This window comes from Pleurodeles waltl, chromosome 11, assembly GCF_031143425.1.
Source record: "Pleurodeles waltl isolate 20211129_DDA chromosome 11, aPleWal1.hap1.20221129, whole genome shotgun sequence".
Lineage (NCBI taxonomy): Eukaryota > Metazoa > Chordata > Amphibia > Caudata > Salamandridae > Pleurodeles > Pleurodeles waltl.
The window spans coordinates 972088042-972109636 of record NC_090450.1 but is presented as its reverse complement, the minus strand read 5'-3'; the positions used below and the strand labels follow the sequence as shown (position 1 = coordinate 972109636).

The window sequence follows — 21595 nt, the reverse complement described above, 5'->3', positions numbered from 1 at the left end:
TTGTTTCAGGTTACACTGTCCCCTCCAAAATACACAAGATGCACAATAGTTAGTGTGGATACATGCTTGGGATTCAAATCTTGACAAAGGCCACTAACCAGTGAGGGCTTTACTGTTTGCCGAAACACTTTGACTTCCCCTTACAGATGTTTGTTCGCACTGTGAAAAGACACTTATCAGGAACATATATTAAGAAAAAAAAAAACCTTAAGGCGGACGACCCACTTGATAATTTTATCCCTTTCATACAGGTAAACCCTGTTCAAGGGTAATACATAAGAGCTCCCAAAGGTAGTTGAGACCATTCAAGCAGGATGTGATCTTGAGGGTGGACGGGACTTGGAGCACGCCACATAATGTGGGAGAGGGTTTTGGCCCAAAATAATATTCATCTTTGTGGGACAGAGGGTAGGATAATTGGAATGATTTTTACATAGCCTCTATTAGGCAATATCTTGTTGTGATATGCATTACTGTGGCAGACAAAGTGTGGCATACAGTTTATTAAATACTTTCATTATAAAATGGTATTTATTAACAAAGTAAAAACTAACTCAAATTGGTGTTTTCTGGAAAACATTTTTCAAGCTTACTCTGCTTAATGGCATAAAATTATACTTAACTCTAAAAAGTACTATAGAAGGCTGATCACGAGGGGTTGGAAAGCCCCTAACCACCCCTCGCTTACTGAATGGAAAAGCGACGTCACGAAATGGACTAGGACTGAATTACAGGTCCTGAAAGCTGAGGAAGCCAAAGGCATCCGACAAACTCCCATCGCCCCAGAATGGGAGGACTTAGTGACGAGTTGGGACGACCTAGTGAAGGGACCAATAGCTCCCAATGTGGTACCAGTAGAAATAGGACCCTGAGTGGGTATAAGGATGAGACAACGGATGCGCCCAATAGAGTCACCCCTTGGGGAGGGCCCCCGACACCAGAAATGCAGACTGACTAGCATACCAGCAGGCCGCACTAGGATATGTGGGACAGGGCAGGGTTGGTCACGAACTGTCACAAAAATGCAGGAGAGTGAGAGGATGGTCAGTTACCCCCCACATAATGCAGTCCCCTGTGGGAGACTTCCCCTAGTTAACACAGGAACCACCCACAAGAAGCCATCATGTTTATATATAGTTTAATATTGAGTTAAAGCTGTTATGCGGAAATATAAAATAAAAGTGTAACAGAATTATAGAGCGTAGGACCCCTTGAAACAGGAATGTTAGAACATTAGATCTAAGGATAAATGAAGACCAAGAGATGGCCAAAATGAACAATAAGTCGTGATACAAAACATATGTAACGCTTAGTATAAATATGTATCTTTTAAACGAAGTGTATGATAAGAACAAGATGTTACCATTAATGGATTTGCATAATGTAAAACAGCGAATTGTTAATAAAAATATATAAAAAATAAAAATTAAAAAAAAAATCTAGAAAAGTATTTTCAACCATTAACTATGCACTGGGAGCGCAAGCTGAAAGGGTTTCCGATGCAGGTAATAAAGAGCACAACAGATGGCAACTCTGGGCAATTTCAGTCTGGCGTCAGTCACCTTCAGCCTAACAAAGCCCGATGGGCTCTCATTAAGTACACTCACAATTTCAAAAACTACAACTCTCTTTTCTCCATTACCATCAGGACACTACCGTAATAAGATCAAGAAAGCAGAGCCTAATCAAAAGAATAAAACTACAGATTCATTTTAAAGGCTTAATGCAACCTTACCCATTTGCCTATACAATATACTTGTTTTCTCAACAGTGTCAACATTTTAACAAGAAAAAGGGAAACTGTGGGGGTGGGGAGCAGGACTTTTGAAAAAAACTACGGGTATTTTGAAACTGAAAGCTACAAAAGCAAATACGCCTCACTAAAACATGATAGTGCCATGCTAGAGAACATCAGACCTCAAAGCACTGCAGCGTTACTTACATTCTTAATGGACAGAGAGCCACTGGATTATGAAATCACCAAAGCAAGGGTTACTGTCGGTTGTGTTTACTGCCACCTCCAAGAACCAGGTGAATAGTGAAAGCCCCCCTACATCTTAGTGCGCACACTAACTCACTGTTTGAGGATTCCGTACCTGGCCTCAAATCAAGAGATCGGCAGCAGGTTCTAGCAGCATTTAGTTGTGGCGCTGGCTAGTACAAGTTCATCAACCACAAAGCCACTTCAGGTTCCCTGCATAGGAGTGCACATAGTGAGCTTGTGCAAAATGTTGTTCACGCCACGGGCAAGTGCAGTACAGTGAGACTGAAACAAGCATCTGTCTCCACCAGGCAGAACCACTATATTGTGGCTATGCTACAGATCATGTACTTGGACGTGCAAGGATCTGCACATTTGTGCACTAGAAAACCCTGCATAGCACAACGAAGATGCCACTCAATGGGCCACTGGAATGGAGAAGCAGTGGTCCGCGGAGGGTGGGTGAGTGTGGGGGTGCTTTAACAGTGGTCAAAACAATACAGAAAGTTATCACCACGGAGGAGATGCAGGGGGTACACAATAGCACCTGGGTCATGTGTTTACAGCAACACACATGTCCAGCCATCTACCAAGGCACCACCGCATTGCATCATTTTGTTTGGAGGGCACAGCTATCTTAGAAGTAGAGAAGCCAAAGAATGTTATGTCCTACTGCAACTGCTGTGGTGCGGTTGGCAAATACTGCATCATTTGCTGTTGATGTTAAGGCAGCTTAAACTCTCTGATTGCAAAATAACTTTTGTAGACTTCTTGAAAACTTGCACTGGGGTTTCGAGCCTGCTCATTGCTTACCACTGGTTGCTCTGATCACTTATGTGCCTGCTACACCTTCCTTTGTGTGTGTTCCTCTTCTTGAGCATAGCCTCTGTACCATACTTTTAATTGGCTGCCTTGTATTCTACCAATGCTCACTTTTATGCAACTACTTTTTACACTTTTGCTAAGATCTCCATGAGAGCATGCATTTTCTAGCTCTCTCCCTTGTGTTCTTCTCCTTGTCAAATAAACGCCTCACATTGTGGTGCTCACTCCCATGTGCTGCCCTCCATCATGTATTGCCACGCTCAAAGCTGCTCTTCCACACTTCTCCCATCCAGTGTTATTTTTATTTTACTCCCCTACTTCCTATGAATCCACCACCACTCACTGGCATAAAAAAATAAAATAATACAAAGTAAATAAAACAATGTAAACTGCATTTTTTGGCGAGCCTGGCAGCTGCCATTTGCTGCTGGGTGCTCTGCTACAACACAAAAAAAATATTCACACAATTAGATTTTTTTTTCTTCTTTTTTTTTTTTAAACATTTACTGAGTAGTGTTCATCATCTTAGATCAGTCAAAGGATAAATGCGACTGTCATTCTATAGGTGACCGCCAGCAGAGCAGGCATCACTGCGCCTTCTTAACCTTTTAGGTCTAGCATAGCAGCGCGCATGCGTTGCTTTTCCGACGTGTTGGTATGTATCTGGGCTTTTAACAACGACCACCTCACGCCCATCACTATCACTCGTTCGTGGGCCTGCCCTTCAAAAATCCTTTGGTGACATTGGTAAAAGGTTTACGTTTGTCCCTCCTTGGGGCGGTTTAGTTACCGCCTTTGCTATCGACCCTGTTACATGGGTAAGTGCACTTTTGCCGATAAGTTTGACAGAGCGAACTTTTTTCCTTTTGTGTCTTTCGTTATCGCTGATGCTCATGGCAATCGTGGCGCTGTGAATCAGCTTGCGTATGTGAAACTGTTTTACGTTTGATTTTCAAGTCATGTTGCAAGAATAGTCCGGTTAGGAGTTTATAACTCTAGTAGCTTTAACTCGAGCAAATGAGACCGATTGCATTACAAATGCTTGTTTGCTAATGTGAGGGGGTGAATGTTTTGGAGGGAAAAATCTGGTTTCTTCCAACAACAAACCACAATCCAGATCAAGTGGGAAAGGGGAAATTGGGCCATGGGACAGGGTCCCAGCAAAACAAGAGGTTGCTGGACATAAATTATAATAAATTGAGTACTATCTGGGACATTCTTTAGGGAATTGGTCAGTGTACTGATGAACCGGATATAGAGAACCGGCAGGAAGAAAGTAGCACTGCATAAGGTGCACAATCCACTGGACAAGGGGGGTTTGGAGGGGACACGAACTACACTACCCAGCAGCCCAATTACATTAGGCCATTAAGTGGCTGGCAGAAGACCTCAATTTCAAGACGACCATCATAGCATGTGGGTTACACAGTCGCCAACTACTGGAGTAGCTGATGGGTTCATGTGACAGGGACGCCTCCATGAATAAGCTGGGGAACGAGGCACAACATTGTTGGCACAAGTTTGTGCTCTTGGGGACACCTACCATACATATTCTCTGCGTCTGCCACGATGGATACTAATGGCCTATGCAATAACCCTCCATTACAACACAGCACTGGTCGGACTGACCACTCTGGGGGATATGTATACATATCTTGCTTACGTTTCAGAGGTACCTGATGCCCACTTTGAGGGCCCAGACCACTTGCTCATGTACAATACACCGACGCACACATTTATGCAAACATTGAAACAGGATGTCGGCCAGGATATTGTGGTGCCAGCCCTCGTACAGTGCAAGGAATCACACCGTCATATGTATGCGCTCAGGTAGGGAGGAACACTCACATACAAGACACAACAAGACCACACAAACTGCAAAGGGCTTGCACCATAATGGGTCGCAGTAAGGCAGTACATTTAGTCACCACGTGACCAAGACTATACACTAAATTCTCCAGTTTATGATTAAGTCGGGTAGGAGAACTGGCCCCTTCTTTTTCACTCTCTCTACCGCAGGTTAATTCCCCTCTCTCCTAAGGATTCTTGGCACGATGTATGCAGATTGTGTTTGAAACTTTCTGCTCTGCACCAGCTGTTAGCAAATAGGCTTTTCTGCAGTTTACGTGTCTTAAGATACGGATTGTCTTTATCCTGGTGTCACCATACTACTGGCGACAAACTGAGAACCAAAAACATCTCTTTAGCACGTGGCTCTCAGGGTAGCGAGGCAGAGCAGTCCAAAGCTTACTCAGAGAGGTGGGGAGCCTCAGAAATTAAGACCTCCATAAAGCACCCAATAAATAAATGTCCAGCCCATGCTTCCACTTTTAAAATAAGACAATTAAATACTAAAATAAAATCAATCTCTCTCTAGCCTCTTGAACTATAGATCTGAATAAGAAGGTTCCTCTGTGTCAAGTGATTATGCATTGCAAAGCCCAATCCCACTGTATTTGACACAAGGTTTTGGTTAACAGTGTCACTATCTGATCAATAAAAAGGCGCTGACCCTCTTGTCTCTCTATCAAGGCTTCTTTTTAATTCTGATTTACGATAGCATACGCTCCGTAAGAACTAGAGCAGTCTCTACCTAGATCAAACCAGGGCTAGCTGGCGGTAAACATGAGGACTGTTGGCAGGTATGCACAGATATTACTTTTATGTGATGTGTGTGTATGGTAAGATGCACGCGTTGTTGCTATCCATGCTGGATCCAGTCTGTTAGAAAAATGTGAAATGCCCCTGGCATATTGCGGATACAAGCAGGAACAGCCTCTTTCTCTCTAAGGTTTTATAGTAAGGACAAACGAAACAAGCATTTGCAAAGCAATGTGTGTAGTGTTAGCGTTGTAAATTCCTAACTGTACTTTTCTTGCTACAGATAAAAAATGAAAAGTAAAACACTTGACATAAGCGAGCCGATTCAAAGCGGTATGAGCGCAAAGGAGAGACAAAAGGAAAAATAAGTTCTCTCGCAGTCAACCGTATCAGCAAATGTGCAATTATCCATGTAACAGGGTAGATGACCAAGGCGGTAACAAAACTGGCACCAAGAAGGGACAAATGTAAAGGTTTTACCAGTGTCAAAGGATTTTTGAAAGGCAAGTCCACGAACGAGTGAAAGTGATGAGTGAGGTGGGCGTGGTAAAAAGCCCACATAGACACCAACACGTCGGAAAAGCAGCGCTTGCTGGGCTCAACCTAAAAGGTATTTGAATAATATCCTACAAATTCAACAGCACTGAAGAGTTCAGTATCTTGTTACACTTATAATGAGACCTCAACAAAGCATGAAGTCAGTTGCTATAGGCAAGAAACTAGAAAGTAAGACCTAGCTTCCAAAAATGTTTTGTTCCAACACAATTTTAACATCATACTGTTGGAACTGATACCACACATTTGCTTCAGCTGTTCACCAACAGCGGTAATAATCAATAACTGCATGGTACGCGTGGATACATAATTAGGGGGACTATCAGAGGTCCACTAATTTCAAGGTAGACCAAAGATTTCATGAAGTGAATTAGCCACAGTAGACTACTGATATCTTAGACTTCAGGTGTTTCCTTACTAAATCACAAAAGAAAAAGCCTTCATGTCAGCCAAGCCTTGGTGCACACTACTGGAGAGAAGTCCAAATTCTTGAGCATCAAACTGAGTTTGGACTGCAGAAGATTTAAGTGCTTTCAAGTATATAACGTCAGCATCACTGTATTATCTCCCATCACTGGTAAACTGGTGCGAGGACCTATTATCGCTGATGACAAGGGGAATCAAGGATTTGCTGATACAGTGTAAAAGCAGTGATTATAAAGATTGTCAATAGCAATCTTTGCAGCAAGTGCTGAAGAAAGTCCACTTCTGGCTACCTTCCAATTTTTAGAGCATGTTTTGAGAAAACTGGAACGACTAGACCATTAAGTCGTAATTAGGCTTTTTCAAAGTTCTTGTAAAAACTCAATACCAGGAAAAGCATCCTGAAAAACAGTTTAAGTATATAAATGTAGATCTATGCAGCTAGTAAGTTCTTGAAACTCTCAGGTAAACAACAGAACACACCCAACAATGAGGATAAAACACAACTAAAGAATGCCTATGCATCTCTTTAAGTAAATCGTTATTTGCTTCATAAACCTGATCAACCTGCACCGTCAGGCAAAGCAAGTGAATTTCAGCACCAATCCTCAGGGAAGCAAAAACGATCGTGATTTTGCACAGTGTGGATCTGTTTTTTCATTATTATAAAAGATTTTGACTGGGGAATCTATGTATGTCGACAGCATCACATTGATGAGCCCCAAATACGGCAATTGTGTGTGTGACTGTACTGCCCAACATCTTTGACAAGCGTTTTGTCTTTTGTTCCACAAAGTTGTGATTAAAGTGATTTTTTCTTAGAATTTCAAAGTTTTAGTTTTAGAGAGTATGTCAAACAGAATTTGCACAGCCATGGTCTCTGCTTTGATTTTACAAGAGATGCAAAATGATGAGTAGCTACTGTGTGGGGACCCTAGTATGCACACACATCTTTTCTTTTACATATTGTGCACCTCATTTCGTACAATATATCACACAGTTAGCAAAGGTGCTAGAAATGGACACTAGATATCTTGGGAGAGGGAAAAAAAAAACCTTACCACAATAAAATGTTGCATATGCCTGAAGCTGAAATAATGTAATGAGAAGTTTGTGAAGCAAAGCATTGAAAAGAATGGAACAAACCAACACTAAATGTACGAATTACTGGATTCTTAGAAAATGCATCATAATAAGCATTGCAATTTTAAAGTTCATAGTATTGTAGGGCACTTAACATGCAGCTAATTGTTTTGTGGTGCTATTCTACATCGAATCCATAGGGTTGCTTAGTTCACTCTGCCGGGATCAGTGAAGCTGCACACACCATGTGGCACACCTTGTGGCAGGACAAGTTCAAATGACATTCTGTGCTGGGAACTCTCCCGCTTCATACTGAGAAAAGTTTGCTGATTAAGCTCATAGGGCTTTGTGGCACGGCACACCCTGCCGGCTTACCGTCATAAAGGTCGGAATACATACTCTACCCATGAATGCTCAAGTTTGGGTGTACACTACAAGACACATGGTGTGGGAGCGCACAGATCCTGTATAGGTGTGCCTGGAGTAGCTTCAAAAAGGAGAGGTAGAGGATACATGTACTAGGCAGCACAAAAGAACTTGTTCAGAGACTAAGCGCATCACCAGACGTCTAAATATTGAAAAAGTGTTTAGTTGCAGTAAAGACAAGGGTACAATAATAAAAAGCATTGCCAAAGCAAATAAGTCTGCCTTTTGCTGCCACCCTTTTGGCTTTGTCAATGCTGGTTTTGCCCCATTTGTTTCGCAAAATATTATTGCTGGGGAAGCTCAGCGCTCAATACAAAATCAAATATAATTAAAACCAAAGGTATTTTTGGTCTCAACAAGCGCACACTGATACAAAGTAGTTACTTATGTGATTGGGACTAGCGTATGTGGATATGCTCCTTGTGAAAGGGCAGAATGCCAATGACTAAAGTACCCCATGATGTACCGGGCAGATGTCAAATGTGGATGACAGAACAACGGGTGAAGTCGGCTAGCTGTGCTTTGAACACAAGCTACAGAAATTATATTTTTTGCCTAAATGAACCATTTCGAGAAGCATTCTGATTAATTTTGTAACCATTTTGCGTAATTATGCCACAGCAAATTGTACGAGTTCCACACAATTGTACTCTCATGAGTTGGCCTTTCAAAATCAAGCCTCCAATGACACCCCCCCTAAAAAAATACAAGGAGGGGTGCAGGCAGCAACACGTGTGGGCTCAGAAGTCAATACCAGAGAGATAGGAGGGGGTGTCTAGGGTGTGAATATGGGGGGTTAGCAACGTGGGGGGGGGGGGGGGGGGGGGCAAAAAACGTATGACTACATTTTAGTAGGCAAGTCAGCAACAAGAAAAAAGGAAAAACAAAGAAGGACTTTGAAAAAACAAAATGTTGTTTTTCAATCCAGAAGTGTCTGAAGGCAGCAATGCTGTTCCGCACCTCCACTCATCGCTGCATGCAGTTTTGCCAGAACATATCTTGAAAGGCAAACAGTGAGTCATTTAAGGCTCTACATGACCATGACTAAGCAAGGATCAGTCAGTACATTAAGCAGAACTTTAAAGCACTGGGCAGATCATGCAGGGCATCGGGGTTTCCCAATTACTGAAACGCTGTCACAATAACATGGCTTACAATGTTAAATTACTCATTGTGGTGTCGTCGGTTTTATCTCCTCTTGTCCACGTAAAAAACATCAATCCGAAGAAGTAACTTATCAAATGTATTTGGGCAGTGAAGTCACTTCAAGAAAACTTTATGACATTTATGCTGCGCATGTTTTGTTAACTTTAATTCCCTTTGCTTTCTTAAAGAAAAAAGAGAAACCGGTGCTCCAGCGCACCAAATGCACCACATTTTGCGTGACAGAATAATATCTGACAGCAGACCGCGAGGCCAAGCCATTCAGCAGTGGAAAGACAATTTTGTGATACAAGAAACTGTTTACCCACCTGATCCAGATGGCAACATACAATGCGTATGTTGTTTATCATCCGACAACTACAGGAAGACTCGTCTTTCCTTTCAGTTGTCTGTGACTGAAAGCCTCACTGCTGCTACAGAAGCTGCAGCCATCACTTCTTATGTTCTGGAGGATGCGACAAGGCTGCAGGAGCAACACTTTGCTGATTGAATTCCTAAAACACCTAAAAAGGCTTGACCATGTCGTCAATGTAAAAAGTGTGCTCGAAGCAGGGAAAGGGGCAGGGGAGTAACGTTTCCTGTCCCCAATGCCGATCTCAGCCAGGTCTGTGTTTTCCTACTTGCTTTAGGTTGTAGCAGACTAAAGCAAACTTCTGAGAAATTGAGGTGGAGCTCCCGTTGGGTGAACTTTTCAATGGCTATGCATAGACAACCGACGTCCATGGGCCACTGCTTTGTTAAGGCAGCCGCAGAATTTTAGTTCATCTACTTCAGGAAATCATGGACTTCCTTATGGCCTGCTTGACACCACACTGCACATCCTAGAGGACAGAACATATGCCACTTTGTCACGGAGTACCCTGTGTGGCAAAATGTAAAAGGTGTGACTGAATTTGGAAGATCTTGTTAGAAAACGTATGTATGGTACACAAGGAACACCCAGATTGTCACCGAGAACCAGAGTAAGTGTAATAGGTCAAACAAACGTCCTGTGGGACATACTGACCAACATTTCTACTTGTTTGAAAGTGAGCAAACTCAATTTGTAGCTTCACTATCAAAGCAAAAGTAGAAGTGTTGATGAGTGAGTCCCACAGGATATTTGTTTGGCTTTTTACTTCAGAGATCTTAGGTAGTATTCACTATCATGTCTACCTTAGGTTCAATGGTAGATATGCTCTCTCCGTTTGAGGACTAGGCCTCGCAAGGCATACTCAGACACCCCCAACTTACATCCACAAACTGGAAGGAGCTGGATTTAGCACAGCACGTCTGCTGCTGGCACACAAAAGAAATGTTTTCTTGAGCTTCAAGTAGCTAGAGATGGAAGGCATTAGTATAGGTTCACATGGCAATGATAGAGGATTAGTCGGGACTGATGAAGACAAAAACATCAACAGGTAAGAAAAGCTTGTGGTAGCTGTACTTTACCAGGGATATTGCACAGGTAGAAGGCAGATTGTAAAAGGTGGTACAGATACACATCTGCACCTATGGTTTCAAACCCGAAGTATTCTGGGTAAAATAAAAATAAAATAAAATTTGTGAAGCCACACAAGCAATGCCTTCCTGAACTTCCATTGATGTCTGCTTTTCAGAAATGTCTGGGTTTGATAGGTTTCCCTAAATGGTCCCCAATCCCAGGACTAATTAATACACTCACCTTAGTTATCATTAGTGCCACAATACGTTTTGGGCCCTTCCCTGTCACGGGCACTTGGCCTACCCACACAAGTGAGGTACTATTTTTTTTGTTATTGGGGGCCTGGGGTGATCTTGGGTGGAAGGAAGTTAGTGACTCCCCTCAGTCTGCAGAACTTTGCAGTACCGAAATATGAGGAAAATGTGTCTTTTAGACACAATGAGAAGGATTCTGTGCAACAGAACCGGGTGAGAGCCCCACAAGTCACCCCATCCTGGATTCCCGTGTGTATAGTTTTGAAAAATTTACAGGTTTGCTAGGTTTCCCTAGGTGCAGGTGGAGCCCAAAAATCCACAGGTAGGCACTTTGTGAAAAACACAGCAGTTATCAGTGGAAAAATGGGATGTGTCCACGCTGAGTTTTGGGGAGTTTCCGGTCACAGGCACTAGGCCTACCAACACTAGTGAGGTATCATTTTTATCTGGAGATTTAGGGGAACACAGAATAGCAGAACAATTGTTATTACCAATGTCTTTCTCTGCATTTGTACCTTCGAAATGTAACAGTGTGCTAGAAAGAAGTCATTGTGAGACAGGCCGTGTAATTCACCCTCTAGTATGCCCCCCCCCCCCAAATTCAGAAATGTGCAAATAACCACTGCTTCTTAACTCCATACCATGGGTCCATTTCAGAAATATATGGGTTCCCTTGATACCTATTTTTTCACTCGTTATATTTTACCAAATGAATTGCTGTATATCGGGTACACAATGAAAACCATTTGCAAGGTGCAGCTCAGTTATTGGCTCTGGGTACCTCGGGTTCTTGGTGAACCTACAAGCCCTGTATACACAAGTAATCAGAAGGGTCCAGTGGACGTAACAGTATATTGCTTTCAAACATATGCCATACTTGGAAAAAGTTACAGATAAAAACGTAGACAGAAATGGCAGTTTTTTGTTTTCCAACACTATTTCAATATTTTTTTTATTTCAACTATTACTATTTAGAGGAAAACCTTGAAAGATCTACACAAATGACCCCCTTGCTGAATTCTGATTTTTGCCTACTTTAGACATGTATAGCTTTCCAGGATCCACTGTTGGTTTCACACCAATTTCTGTCACTAACTGGTAGGAAGATCAAAGCACATAAAATAGGAAAAATGGGGTATGTCCCAGTAAAATGGTTTTTTCTGATTCTAGTCTGCCTGTTCCTTAGAGCTGGGAAGATGGAACCTCTTAGTTGATGCCATTTGTAGGAAAGAAGAAAAAAAAACGATGCTTTCTTCTGCGGCACTTTTTTCACATTTGCCCAAAAAAACAAAACCAATTTTAGCTGTATTTTGCAAATTTCTCTGTCCCCCACCAGGGAAATCGACAAACACTAGGTACCTTTGGAATCCCCAGAATGTTGGAAAAAGAGGACACAAATTTGGCGTGGCTAGCTTATGAGGAAAAAAAAGAGTTATTGAGCCTTAAGCATGAACTACCCCAAAAAGCCACAAAAGGGCTGGGAGAAAAAGGCCCAGCAGCTAAGTGTTTAAAAAAAAAAAAAAAATGTTTTCTTGCAGAGGAATTGCTCCTATCAAAAAAATGTTTTTGTACAGCTAGGCTGTTTTCTCGTTTCATTCCATAGAATTTCACAAATCCTGGCTCTTTTGGAGTCTCCAAGACTTAGGAAAAAAGGAAGCAAATTTGACCGGGATACCTTTTGTACAAAAACAGTTTTAAAGTCTTAAACATAGAAGTACCCTATTTAAAAAAAAAAAAAAAAGGTCAGCCCCAGGGCAGGAAAAGCCTCAGCAGATAAGGGGTGAAACATCAGACTCAACAACGATTTTCAAATTAGAGAAGCATCAATGGAAAGTATTTCAGTTTGCAACATGAAAATCTATAGTCAACGGTGGCGACAAGGGACATCTACAAAGCCAAAGATAAAACAAGCATTTGCAATTCAATGGGTCTTGTGCTTGCTCGAATTAGAGCTATTTGCATTTTAATGCCCCTAGCGGGGCTTTTCTTGCCACATACACTGAAAAGTAAAACAGTTTCACATACGCAAGCCCACGACCACCATGAATCTTGACGGAGACACACAAAAGGAAACAGAAGTTCACTTGCAGTGAAACGTATCGGCAAAAGTGTGAATGTCCATGTAACCGGCAAAAGTGCGAATGCCCATGGAAACGGCAAAAGTGCAATTAGCCATGTAACCACGTCGATGTCATGCAAAGCGCACAACTACTGCCAGCGAGATTGCGCTGCCTGCGAAATAAAGAGAAAAAGTTGCCCAGAAACCTAAGGAAAACATGGAGCCTCATATGTTTTCAGTAGTTGGCCGGTGCTCTCGAGGAGGGCACGACGTATCCATGCCTTTCACTAATGAAATTAAGCGAAAAGTAAAAGGCAAGCCTGCAAACCAACCAAACAGATGGGTGTGGTTAAAAGCCCAGAGATAGATTACACCAGGGACAGAGCGCTGTGTGTTTGACCCTAAAAATGTGCTTTACTATTGCTTCTAGCATAAAGTGTCCAAAGTGGTCCACAATGCATTCCAAATTTTCAGGATTTCCATTCCAGATTAATTTTGTCTATAGTTTACAAAATACTCACTGTATACCCAGTGGTTATTGCAAAATAAATGTGTAAGTAACCAGGACAACCTCATCAGCCCACGTACACCAGTATTTATAAAACAATTGTCGGTGGGACTCATTTAATTATAGGACCCCATATATGTACTGGATAGAGCCCTGAATTATGGAAACTTTTTTACTACACTGGTTGATTATAAAAACCAAAAGCACAGGTCACACTTAATTTCCACCTGAAATACATGGACTCTAGTCATGTTTAACAAAGCAATTAACTGATCATAGTGCAGACGCAGTGCTCTAAAAGTGAATATATTTAGAACACACATCAACAAAGACAGTACAATTGCCAATGGTTGTCTACATTAACTGATAAAACTCATGACAAGGTTGCATAAATCATCATGATATCCCTTAGAGTTAATTTCCACTAGCAACCAAAAGGGGGGGGGTTTGCTGAGGTTTCTACCCGTATGACTGTTATGGTCTCATCACGACAGACACCCGACTACTAAATCACCTAATTAGTAAGATGACTTGTTTGTGAAGATGAACCACTGAGACATCTCTCCACACGGGAATGGAGATGCAGTGAGTTGGATTAGCTCAACCACAGGGGGATTGGTTCTTGTATATTTCAAAGTATCTTGTTGGATTTTCACCATCAGGATCAGCACTTGTCATAACATACACTCTTCGGCACAGCATTAGTGGGCCACAAGAGATAGGTTTAAAGCACAGTGGTTCTTCTCGACAAACAAGTCATCATGGTCAGATAACTATGCCCTGATGAGACCCTAACATTCATACAAGGTTGAAACATCGACAAACACCCCCCCCCTATTTATTAGTTGTTAGTAGAAATTAATTCCAATGATTTAGGCACCAGTTCCATTATTTTTTAATCAATTAATGTAGACAGCCACTGGGGATTGGACAGTGTCTTGTTGATGAATACTGTAAATACATGCACTATTGGAGAACTGCATCCTCTCAACTATTGCGAAGTTAAGGCATGAATCTGGTTCCCCTCAAGCTATACTGGACAGCCACATTCTAGAGCTCAGAATTTTGTACTCTCCGGAGTAATTATGGAATCCACATTTTTGCACATCACAAGTTAGCTACAGTACAAGAAAACACAATGCTTTCTTTGTTGAATGAATGGTACAAGTTTCATCCTCCAATATGACTTTTCTGCCACATAAAGCATGCAAACGTTTTCAGAGTACCCATTACATATTCTTTGGAATTTCTCAAAAAAAAATCTGATCTATTAAGACAGAGCAGTTAAAGGTTTAAAATAATTCAATATTTGAGTCTGAAAAGATCAGATCTGTAACTTGGTTTGCCATGGACTCTGCCTAGAATAAAAAGTGTGAATGAATGACAGGCAGCAGGTTTAACCCACGTCTGAAGAATCACAGCATTATCCATTCCTGAATTCCAACCAGGAGCCTCTCCACATAAGACCACTGTCCTCTGACCAAAATCAATTTATGAGACGGGTCATAAGGAATAAACTTTTCACGACATCAGTCTGACACAAATCCAAGTTCAGAAACTATAACCTAATTAACTTCCCTATTAAAAGATGCAGAAACCTTCACAGCATGAACATTAACTTGATTATTCTCTTCCTTATAGTTTACCCTCCAAAGTGTGAGCAATTTTTCACACACACAGAAGATAAACAGAAGATTCAGGAGCCTGTCGGCTAACGGGATCAGGGTCAGTCTGCAGCATCCCATACCAATAGGCCGGGGGAGTGAGGGGGGGGGGGATTTTGGCCAAATCTTAAACGCATTAGAGCTTAAGTGCAAGCGGTAGCTTGAAGTATGTTAAGGTATTCGGAGATGCACAGTTTTAAAGCTATGTTTACATGGACTCTCTTGCTGAGATCAGGCATGTCTTGAACTGAGGAGTAGATTTTAGCTTGCTTTTGATTAACCTGGCATTGTTTACTCGGCAGACTCATTGCATCTCTAGCTCTTGCTTCGAGTTCAAGAAGGGATGATTCAAAGTACGCTCACCAAGGGAAGGTTGCCTAAGTTACTGTCTGTCATAAAATGTTTTTCAAGACTTTAAGCACGGCAACTTCCTGGTAGCATATTTATGGAATACGATGTCACATAGCCTACCTTTAACCCCATTTGCATATGGGAGAGAGGTATTTCTCTTTCAATCCATGTGTTGACTTCACCCAGTATAGTTCTGGTGAGAATTTGCTTTCAACCTCTAAAACGTATGGTCTGTATAACTTGAAGGTCATTAATATCACATTTTTATTTGCCAAGGCGTACTCATACTGTTACTTCAGGAAGTTGTGCGTTCTGTTTTATCACCATGTAGTGGTATCTTTTCACAAAATAGGGGCCAAAAGAGACAAAGAACTTATTTAGATTTTTTCCACTCCACAGAGTATGTGGTAAACTGTATGGGGTGTTCTTTAAACCAATAGGCTACCCTCTCAATACTGGAACCAGAGCACCCTCAGAGTATGGCTTGTTCACAGGTATTCTGGTTTTAACGTTAATTTCGTGTGATGGAACCCAAAATTCTTTAAACAAAATGATACAGTTCCACCTGTGGCTGCATTCGTAAACTTACCATTTAGTTCCATAAAATGTGTTTCTTTTCCTAGCAATAAGATGTTTGAATGTCTGCTATCTTGCTGGGTTTTGATTAGTTCCATTGTGTAGAGCAATACTGATGGAAAAAGGGAATCAATTACTGCCCTTTCTTACTTTGAAAGGGCAAAAAAAAAAAAAACAGTAAAGACGAGAGAAGGCGTTGCTACATATGGCATTTTTAAATATGACTGGCCTAATTTAAAAAACAAAACAAAAAAAAAATTCTATCTGAGAAATAACATAAAATGTGTGCACATTTGTCAGTAAGTTGATGTTCACTGTCAAATTTATAATGTGCAGGAGTTGGAAACCAGAGGTTCAATGACTGCTTCCACATATAACCAATTGTTTTGCTTCTGGAAAAGCAGAAGCCCCGCACTCGTAAGCTACTTTGGAACCAAGTGCTATAGGATTTCCTTACCGAAGCACACTCAGCTCATGCAACTCAATGTATTTATTTTTCATTATTCTGATTAATTGTGCATAGAACAAGGTCATTTTGAGCCCTCACCCAGCACTGTTAACTGAAGTGCTTTAATAATGTATAATAATGCCAGCTCAGTGAAGTCGACTTGGAGGTGGCGAATAGAAGAGTGGACAGAATACGCCACTAAAAATATATGAAGAACGTTTATGTTTCATGGCAGATTTCAAACATGACGCAGAGGTTAACACGCACAGAGAATAAGATCACAAAAGCCATCAAAGTGGCAATGCAATTAAAGTTGAACTTGTAATGTTGATCCACCTTATATCAAACATGCTCTCTTCGAGACCTATAAAATAGGCAAACGAGAATCCTTTGAACCATGCTTTAATCAAGAATAACTCTGAACTTTCAATGTCGGCATGAGACGAGCTCAAGAAATTTGACGTATTGGTGTAATTTCTGGAAGATAACAAAGAAGCCCGTAGAATTTTAAAGCCCTAAGGTCAATCCCTCTAAACCTAATAGGAATACTCATTTGAGGCCCTTTGTCTCAATCTATCCATGTTAATGACATTAGAAGCTATTTAATATTTTGCTGGCAATATTTTAGAACTCGGGTATTCTTGTTGGTGCTACACTCACTATTGATCCCAATGTAAATAAAATTGCATCCATTTTATTCCACTTGTTTAGGGCTCAATAATATCCCTTGAGGCAATGAACAGAGGGATGGTTACTCAGCTATTTTCTCTTTGTTCGACAATGGGAAATCCATCTTTCTAGAGCTTACGTATATATACACCACAGTAGATTCAAAATGTGAATGTCTCCATCTGAATCGCCCATGTGCCCCCCTTAGTTAATTCTCTCTTGGTTGGTCTTTACTAACTCCCCTCTGAGAAAGAAAAAATAAAGTCATATTTAGAGGCCAATTTGTGAAAAGTAAAATGCTCGTCCCGGAACCCAATCGTTCATCAACAATAATCACCAATAAGGGTTCCGGAACACCTCTATGATGATGTCTGCTTCGCTTATAAAGCCTGTTATGATATTTATTAAATGGGGGAGGGGGGGTTTAAATCCTTTTATGTATGCTTCCATTGACCCACTCTACCCTACTCACTTTCTTAGGTTTTTACGTCACCTTTGCTGTTCAGCAAAACGCAAACCCCTCAGTCTCTGTCAGTTAGCACAGAGTAGGAACACTTTATAAAGGGCAGCAGTTTTCAACGTAAAAAAAAAAAAAAAAAAAACTTAAGAAATAACAGACCTCAATGGTGGGTAAGACATATTTATATGGTGGATGCCTATCTATTTTACGATTTGTTTAATGGAAACATGGGGCGATTATAAAACTTACAAATGATTTACTTTATTTCATAACCACACAAATACATTGTAGGTGATGGCAATCCTGCATATAAACTGTGCAAGTGTAATACAGTTCAAGAGTATTAACATTACATGTACTTAATGTATACAACACAGAAAGTACCATAATGGACACTCAAACAGCAATACTGAACACATGTTCCATATTTTAGAGTTGGGTATTTACACATTCAGTGCACTTCTCGGGGCATTCTTATGAGATGTAATCTATTCCCCAAAGAACTGTTTCTGATATCTGATGATCAGATTGGTTATGGAACACTAAGTTCATTTGAGTGAAAATGTCAGACATATTGAGGAGATGGTCCACGTGTCAATGAATATTTGAAGTATTAAACTTGGTGCAGTTTGGCCATTTCAGAGAGTGGGACACGAAGAAAAGGCATACATGCCAACAGACCTGATTTAGGCTGCAGATTCACGAATTTCGAAGGCAAAAAATGGCTTTATTGTGGCTGTTTCCTGTCTGAAATTGCCTCTGCTTCAGTTGAATTCAACAGGAGAAATACATTATCCCGGTTATTTTTTTGTTTTAATCTCCTACTTTCCTCCTCTAAAGCGTTAGCATGTATGGAAGAGCTTGTATCCCACCATACAAAAAAATTGCCAAAGTATGCTGCAGGTATTCAGAATGGTCAATTTTTTTCTCGTTAAGTTCATGATGGACGATCAGACATCTCAGGAAGGTATAGGATATTTCCCCTGGAGTGATAAAATGTTGCATGTTTACGCCTGACCTCATTAATGAAAGATCTAAAACGTATACAGCTACCCTGAGGCATACCCTAGCACTGACAAGCAGTGATCAGAAAGAAAGATCGATTTAACCGTTCAATAGTTTTCAGTAATTTTGCAACTCAGAGCAAGAATATTCTAAGTGTTTTAAGTGTTTGATGAAATATATGAAAAGACCAAGTTAAGAGCTTAAGTTTTTATGGCCTACAAAACGTAAACTCAGTGCCTAATTTGCGCTGGTGCTTCCGGTGCTGAGCACAGCCACTCAGTCGATGGCACTGTCACTTATTTATGACAGTCCTCCACATGGTGGCTCTCTTTCTGCATGGAGCATATCAGTTCAACAAATGCACATCTAAAAATTAAGTTTAGGGCATTTAGGTCATTCTAACTACTTTGGGTGTCCTGGAATTATCCAAACTGTTACATTTATAGGTGTGATGATTATTAGGAAGCATTTATACTGTCATATGGCAGTGATGGAAGTTTCAGGTGGTAGTGCAATCTGAAGTGGCCTCCTGGCTGGAATACCTTGGTACTTGATTTTCTTATTAATTAAATCACTGGTGCCAACGAATATACCAGTGAAAACGAGACTAACAGTTTCAGAACAGTCTCAGAGAGCATTATGGCAAATACAGAGCCTCCTATGTAGTTAGAAAAGCACTTTTTTTCCTAAGTCTGAAGTGAGATGGAAACAAAGATTTTAATAGGATCAAACCACACAGGAATTCTTTACTTGCTGATGTGCAAATTTTAAATTAGCTGAAACACAATATCCACACATTATCGTTTGTACGCTAAGTAGTTTTATCTCACTAAAACAGTATGTCAGTGAGAAAGCTTGCAGACTACATGAACTCATTTTTAAAGGTGCCATTGAATGACATAATGAAGAAAAAGGCGTCTCAGTGAAAATAAATATTTGCTTAGTATTACATAGTTTGAGAAAAGTTTATGGGTCAAGCTTCCAACAGGTAAGACGTGTAGATTATTGAAGTCACTAGACCAACAGGTCTGGTAATCTTTTTCTGATTTGTCGAGGCCTCGAGAGGTATAAAAGGCCTTGTTTACACTTTTCCTACAATTCTTTTTTTCGAGATGTGACAGAGTAAAGGGCTGAAGCAACAATAACGTATACCTTAAATTTAAGAACTTAATCGACGATGATACTAAGCTTTCTTGCTGAGCCTGCTCCTTGAGGACAATGAGCAACAGACGGTCACCAATTACTGAACAAAGCGGACAGCAGGTTTTACTTTTTGTAACACCTCTGTTTTAAAAACGTGCACGTTTAATACCGTTTGTGGGCATCGATTTAGCAATAGGAAAATGCAATCCTGGACCCACAGAAACTATACATGCGGGACCCATAAGACTAAACGCCTTACTGGAGCAATTTTCAAATATCCATCCATTTTATAAATACAACAAGGAGAGGATAATACCTAATGTAAAGAAGGAGCCCGTTCAAGACTAGTTTTCGGCAGGCTGACTACCGTCTAAGCATTTTCAGAAGCACCCTAACCATAAACAGTTACAGTACACTACCCAGTTTTTCGCCTGTAATTATCTCTAGATACTTCCGAAACTCGTATATTAAAGCCATAACCTGCTACAAGAGGACCAGGGCAATCTATCAGTTTTGGTTCTTGCCAGGAACCGAGTCACTGAAATGCAGGCTCGGCGTTAACCTTCCACTAAAGTACAACTAAACTACACAAAACAAATGTACGTGAAACGGCTGCATTTATTTCATACACAGATTAACTGCCGCCACGTTTCGCGTGCTTACGGCAGCGAAATGTGAATAAAACTCGAAGAAAATGGTGCGTGACTAAATAGATTTTGGGTAAGGCGCAGACATTTCCTGACAACTAGACTGAGGGCAGCTTTTCATAGAAAACAATGCGATAGCATGCCCACAAACAGAAGGTCCAGCTCTCTTCCACATCGAAAATGTGGAAGGTAACTCGATTGTGGGGTATTACTCTGTAGTCTGGGATGTTTCGAGAGAAAGAGCCGGCACATGTAGGAAATGAACATGCCCGAGTAAACAAAGGAAGTATCCGCATTGAACAGAGTTCGGCAGCACGTACGATAATCACAGGAGAGATTAGTGCTAATCCCAGCGGCGGGCGAGGCAGGGACACCGGTCCTGGCCGCCGGCTCTTCCGCCTTATCACGAGGCGATTGTGAAAGAAACCAAGGGGGCAGAGCTCACCGGCCGGGACGAAACGCTCCCTTTCCTCTCACTGCATGGTATTTAACGGCCAACTGACCACCGGGCACGGCTAACCTCGAGGCCCTTCTGCCACCTTCACCTCGAAGAAACCGGGAAGACCGCTCCCAAGAGCCCGTGGCACCACAGGCCTTCTAACAACGGCGCGTGGGAAGCTAAGGACGCGGGTTTCGAGGCCTAGGTGCCGGCGGGACCTCCGGGACGTGGAACACGCCGGGCCGCAGCTTTCCGAGGCTCAGTGGGCGGCAAAAGGACCTAGCCAGCTGCTGCGCCCGCCCCAGCGCCACTTCCCAACCCCCTGGCTACAACCTGTTCCCAAGAATGTAAGAATGGGGTATTTTACCTTCATCAGCCTCCTGCTGGCCGCCATCTTGGATTCTGCTGGATTTTCCCCCTCCCAGAATGCACAGCGGCTGGCAGGCGGGGAGGGAGACTAAAGCGCGTGCGCGTTCCCAGGGAAGCCATGTTGCGGGAGGATGCGCCGTCAGGAGGGGCACACGCTTCACAGGACTCGACGGCTTACGTTCCTCAACGTAGGCTGCTGGTGCCGCAGCCCAATATGAAATGTGTAATGATGTCATCTGCGGGTCACAGCCATCGCCATCTTACTTGTGGTGTCTATGTACCACACACCTTGTAAGACTGATGACACACTGGGTCTTATGAAAGTACCCCATGCCCCAGCTCCCTGCTCCCTGCTCCCTATGTTCCGACACTTTCTATTTGTGGGAGGGAGAAGGGGAGGCTTAGATTTGTACTTGCTAGAAACCGAACGAGGTAAAAGCGAGTTATCAAGCGTCATAGATATATGTATAACTAGGTAATCTGGTCAGGAGTTTGCTTTGCAGTCAGGGACTTGTACTCTTG

The 21595-nt window shown here is 41.7% G+C and overlaps 1 protein-coding gene across 1 annotated transcript in view; it reads right to left on the bottom strand.

Moving 5' to 3' along the window:
* The window catches only part of LOC138266444 (ubiquitin-conjugating enzyme E2 L3), a 62276-nt gene extending 41083 nt beyond the window's left edge, over positions 1-21193 (bottom strand). Inside the window, exon 1 of the mRNA XM_069215226.1 lies at positions 21072-21193. Within this exon, the coding sequence (XP_069071327.1) occupies positions 21072-21098 (27 nt within the window). The 5' untranslated portion in view covers positions 21099-21193. The remainder of the gene's footprint in view (positions 1-21071) is intronic.
* Positions 21194-21595: the final 402 nt, after the last annotated feature.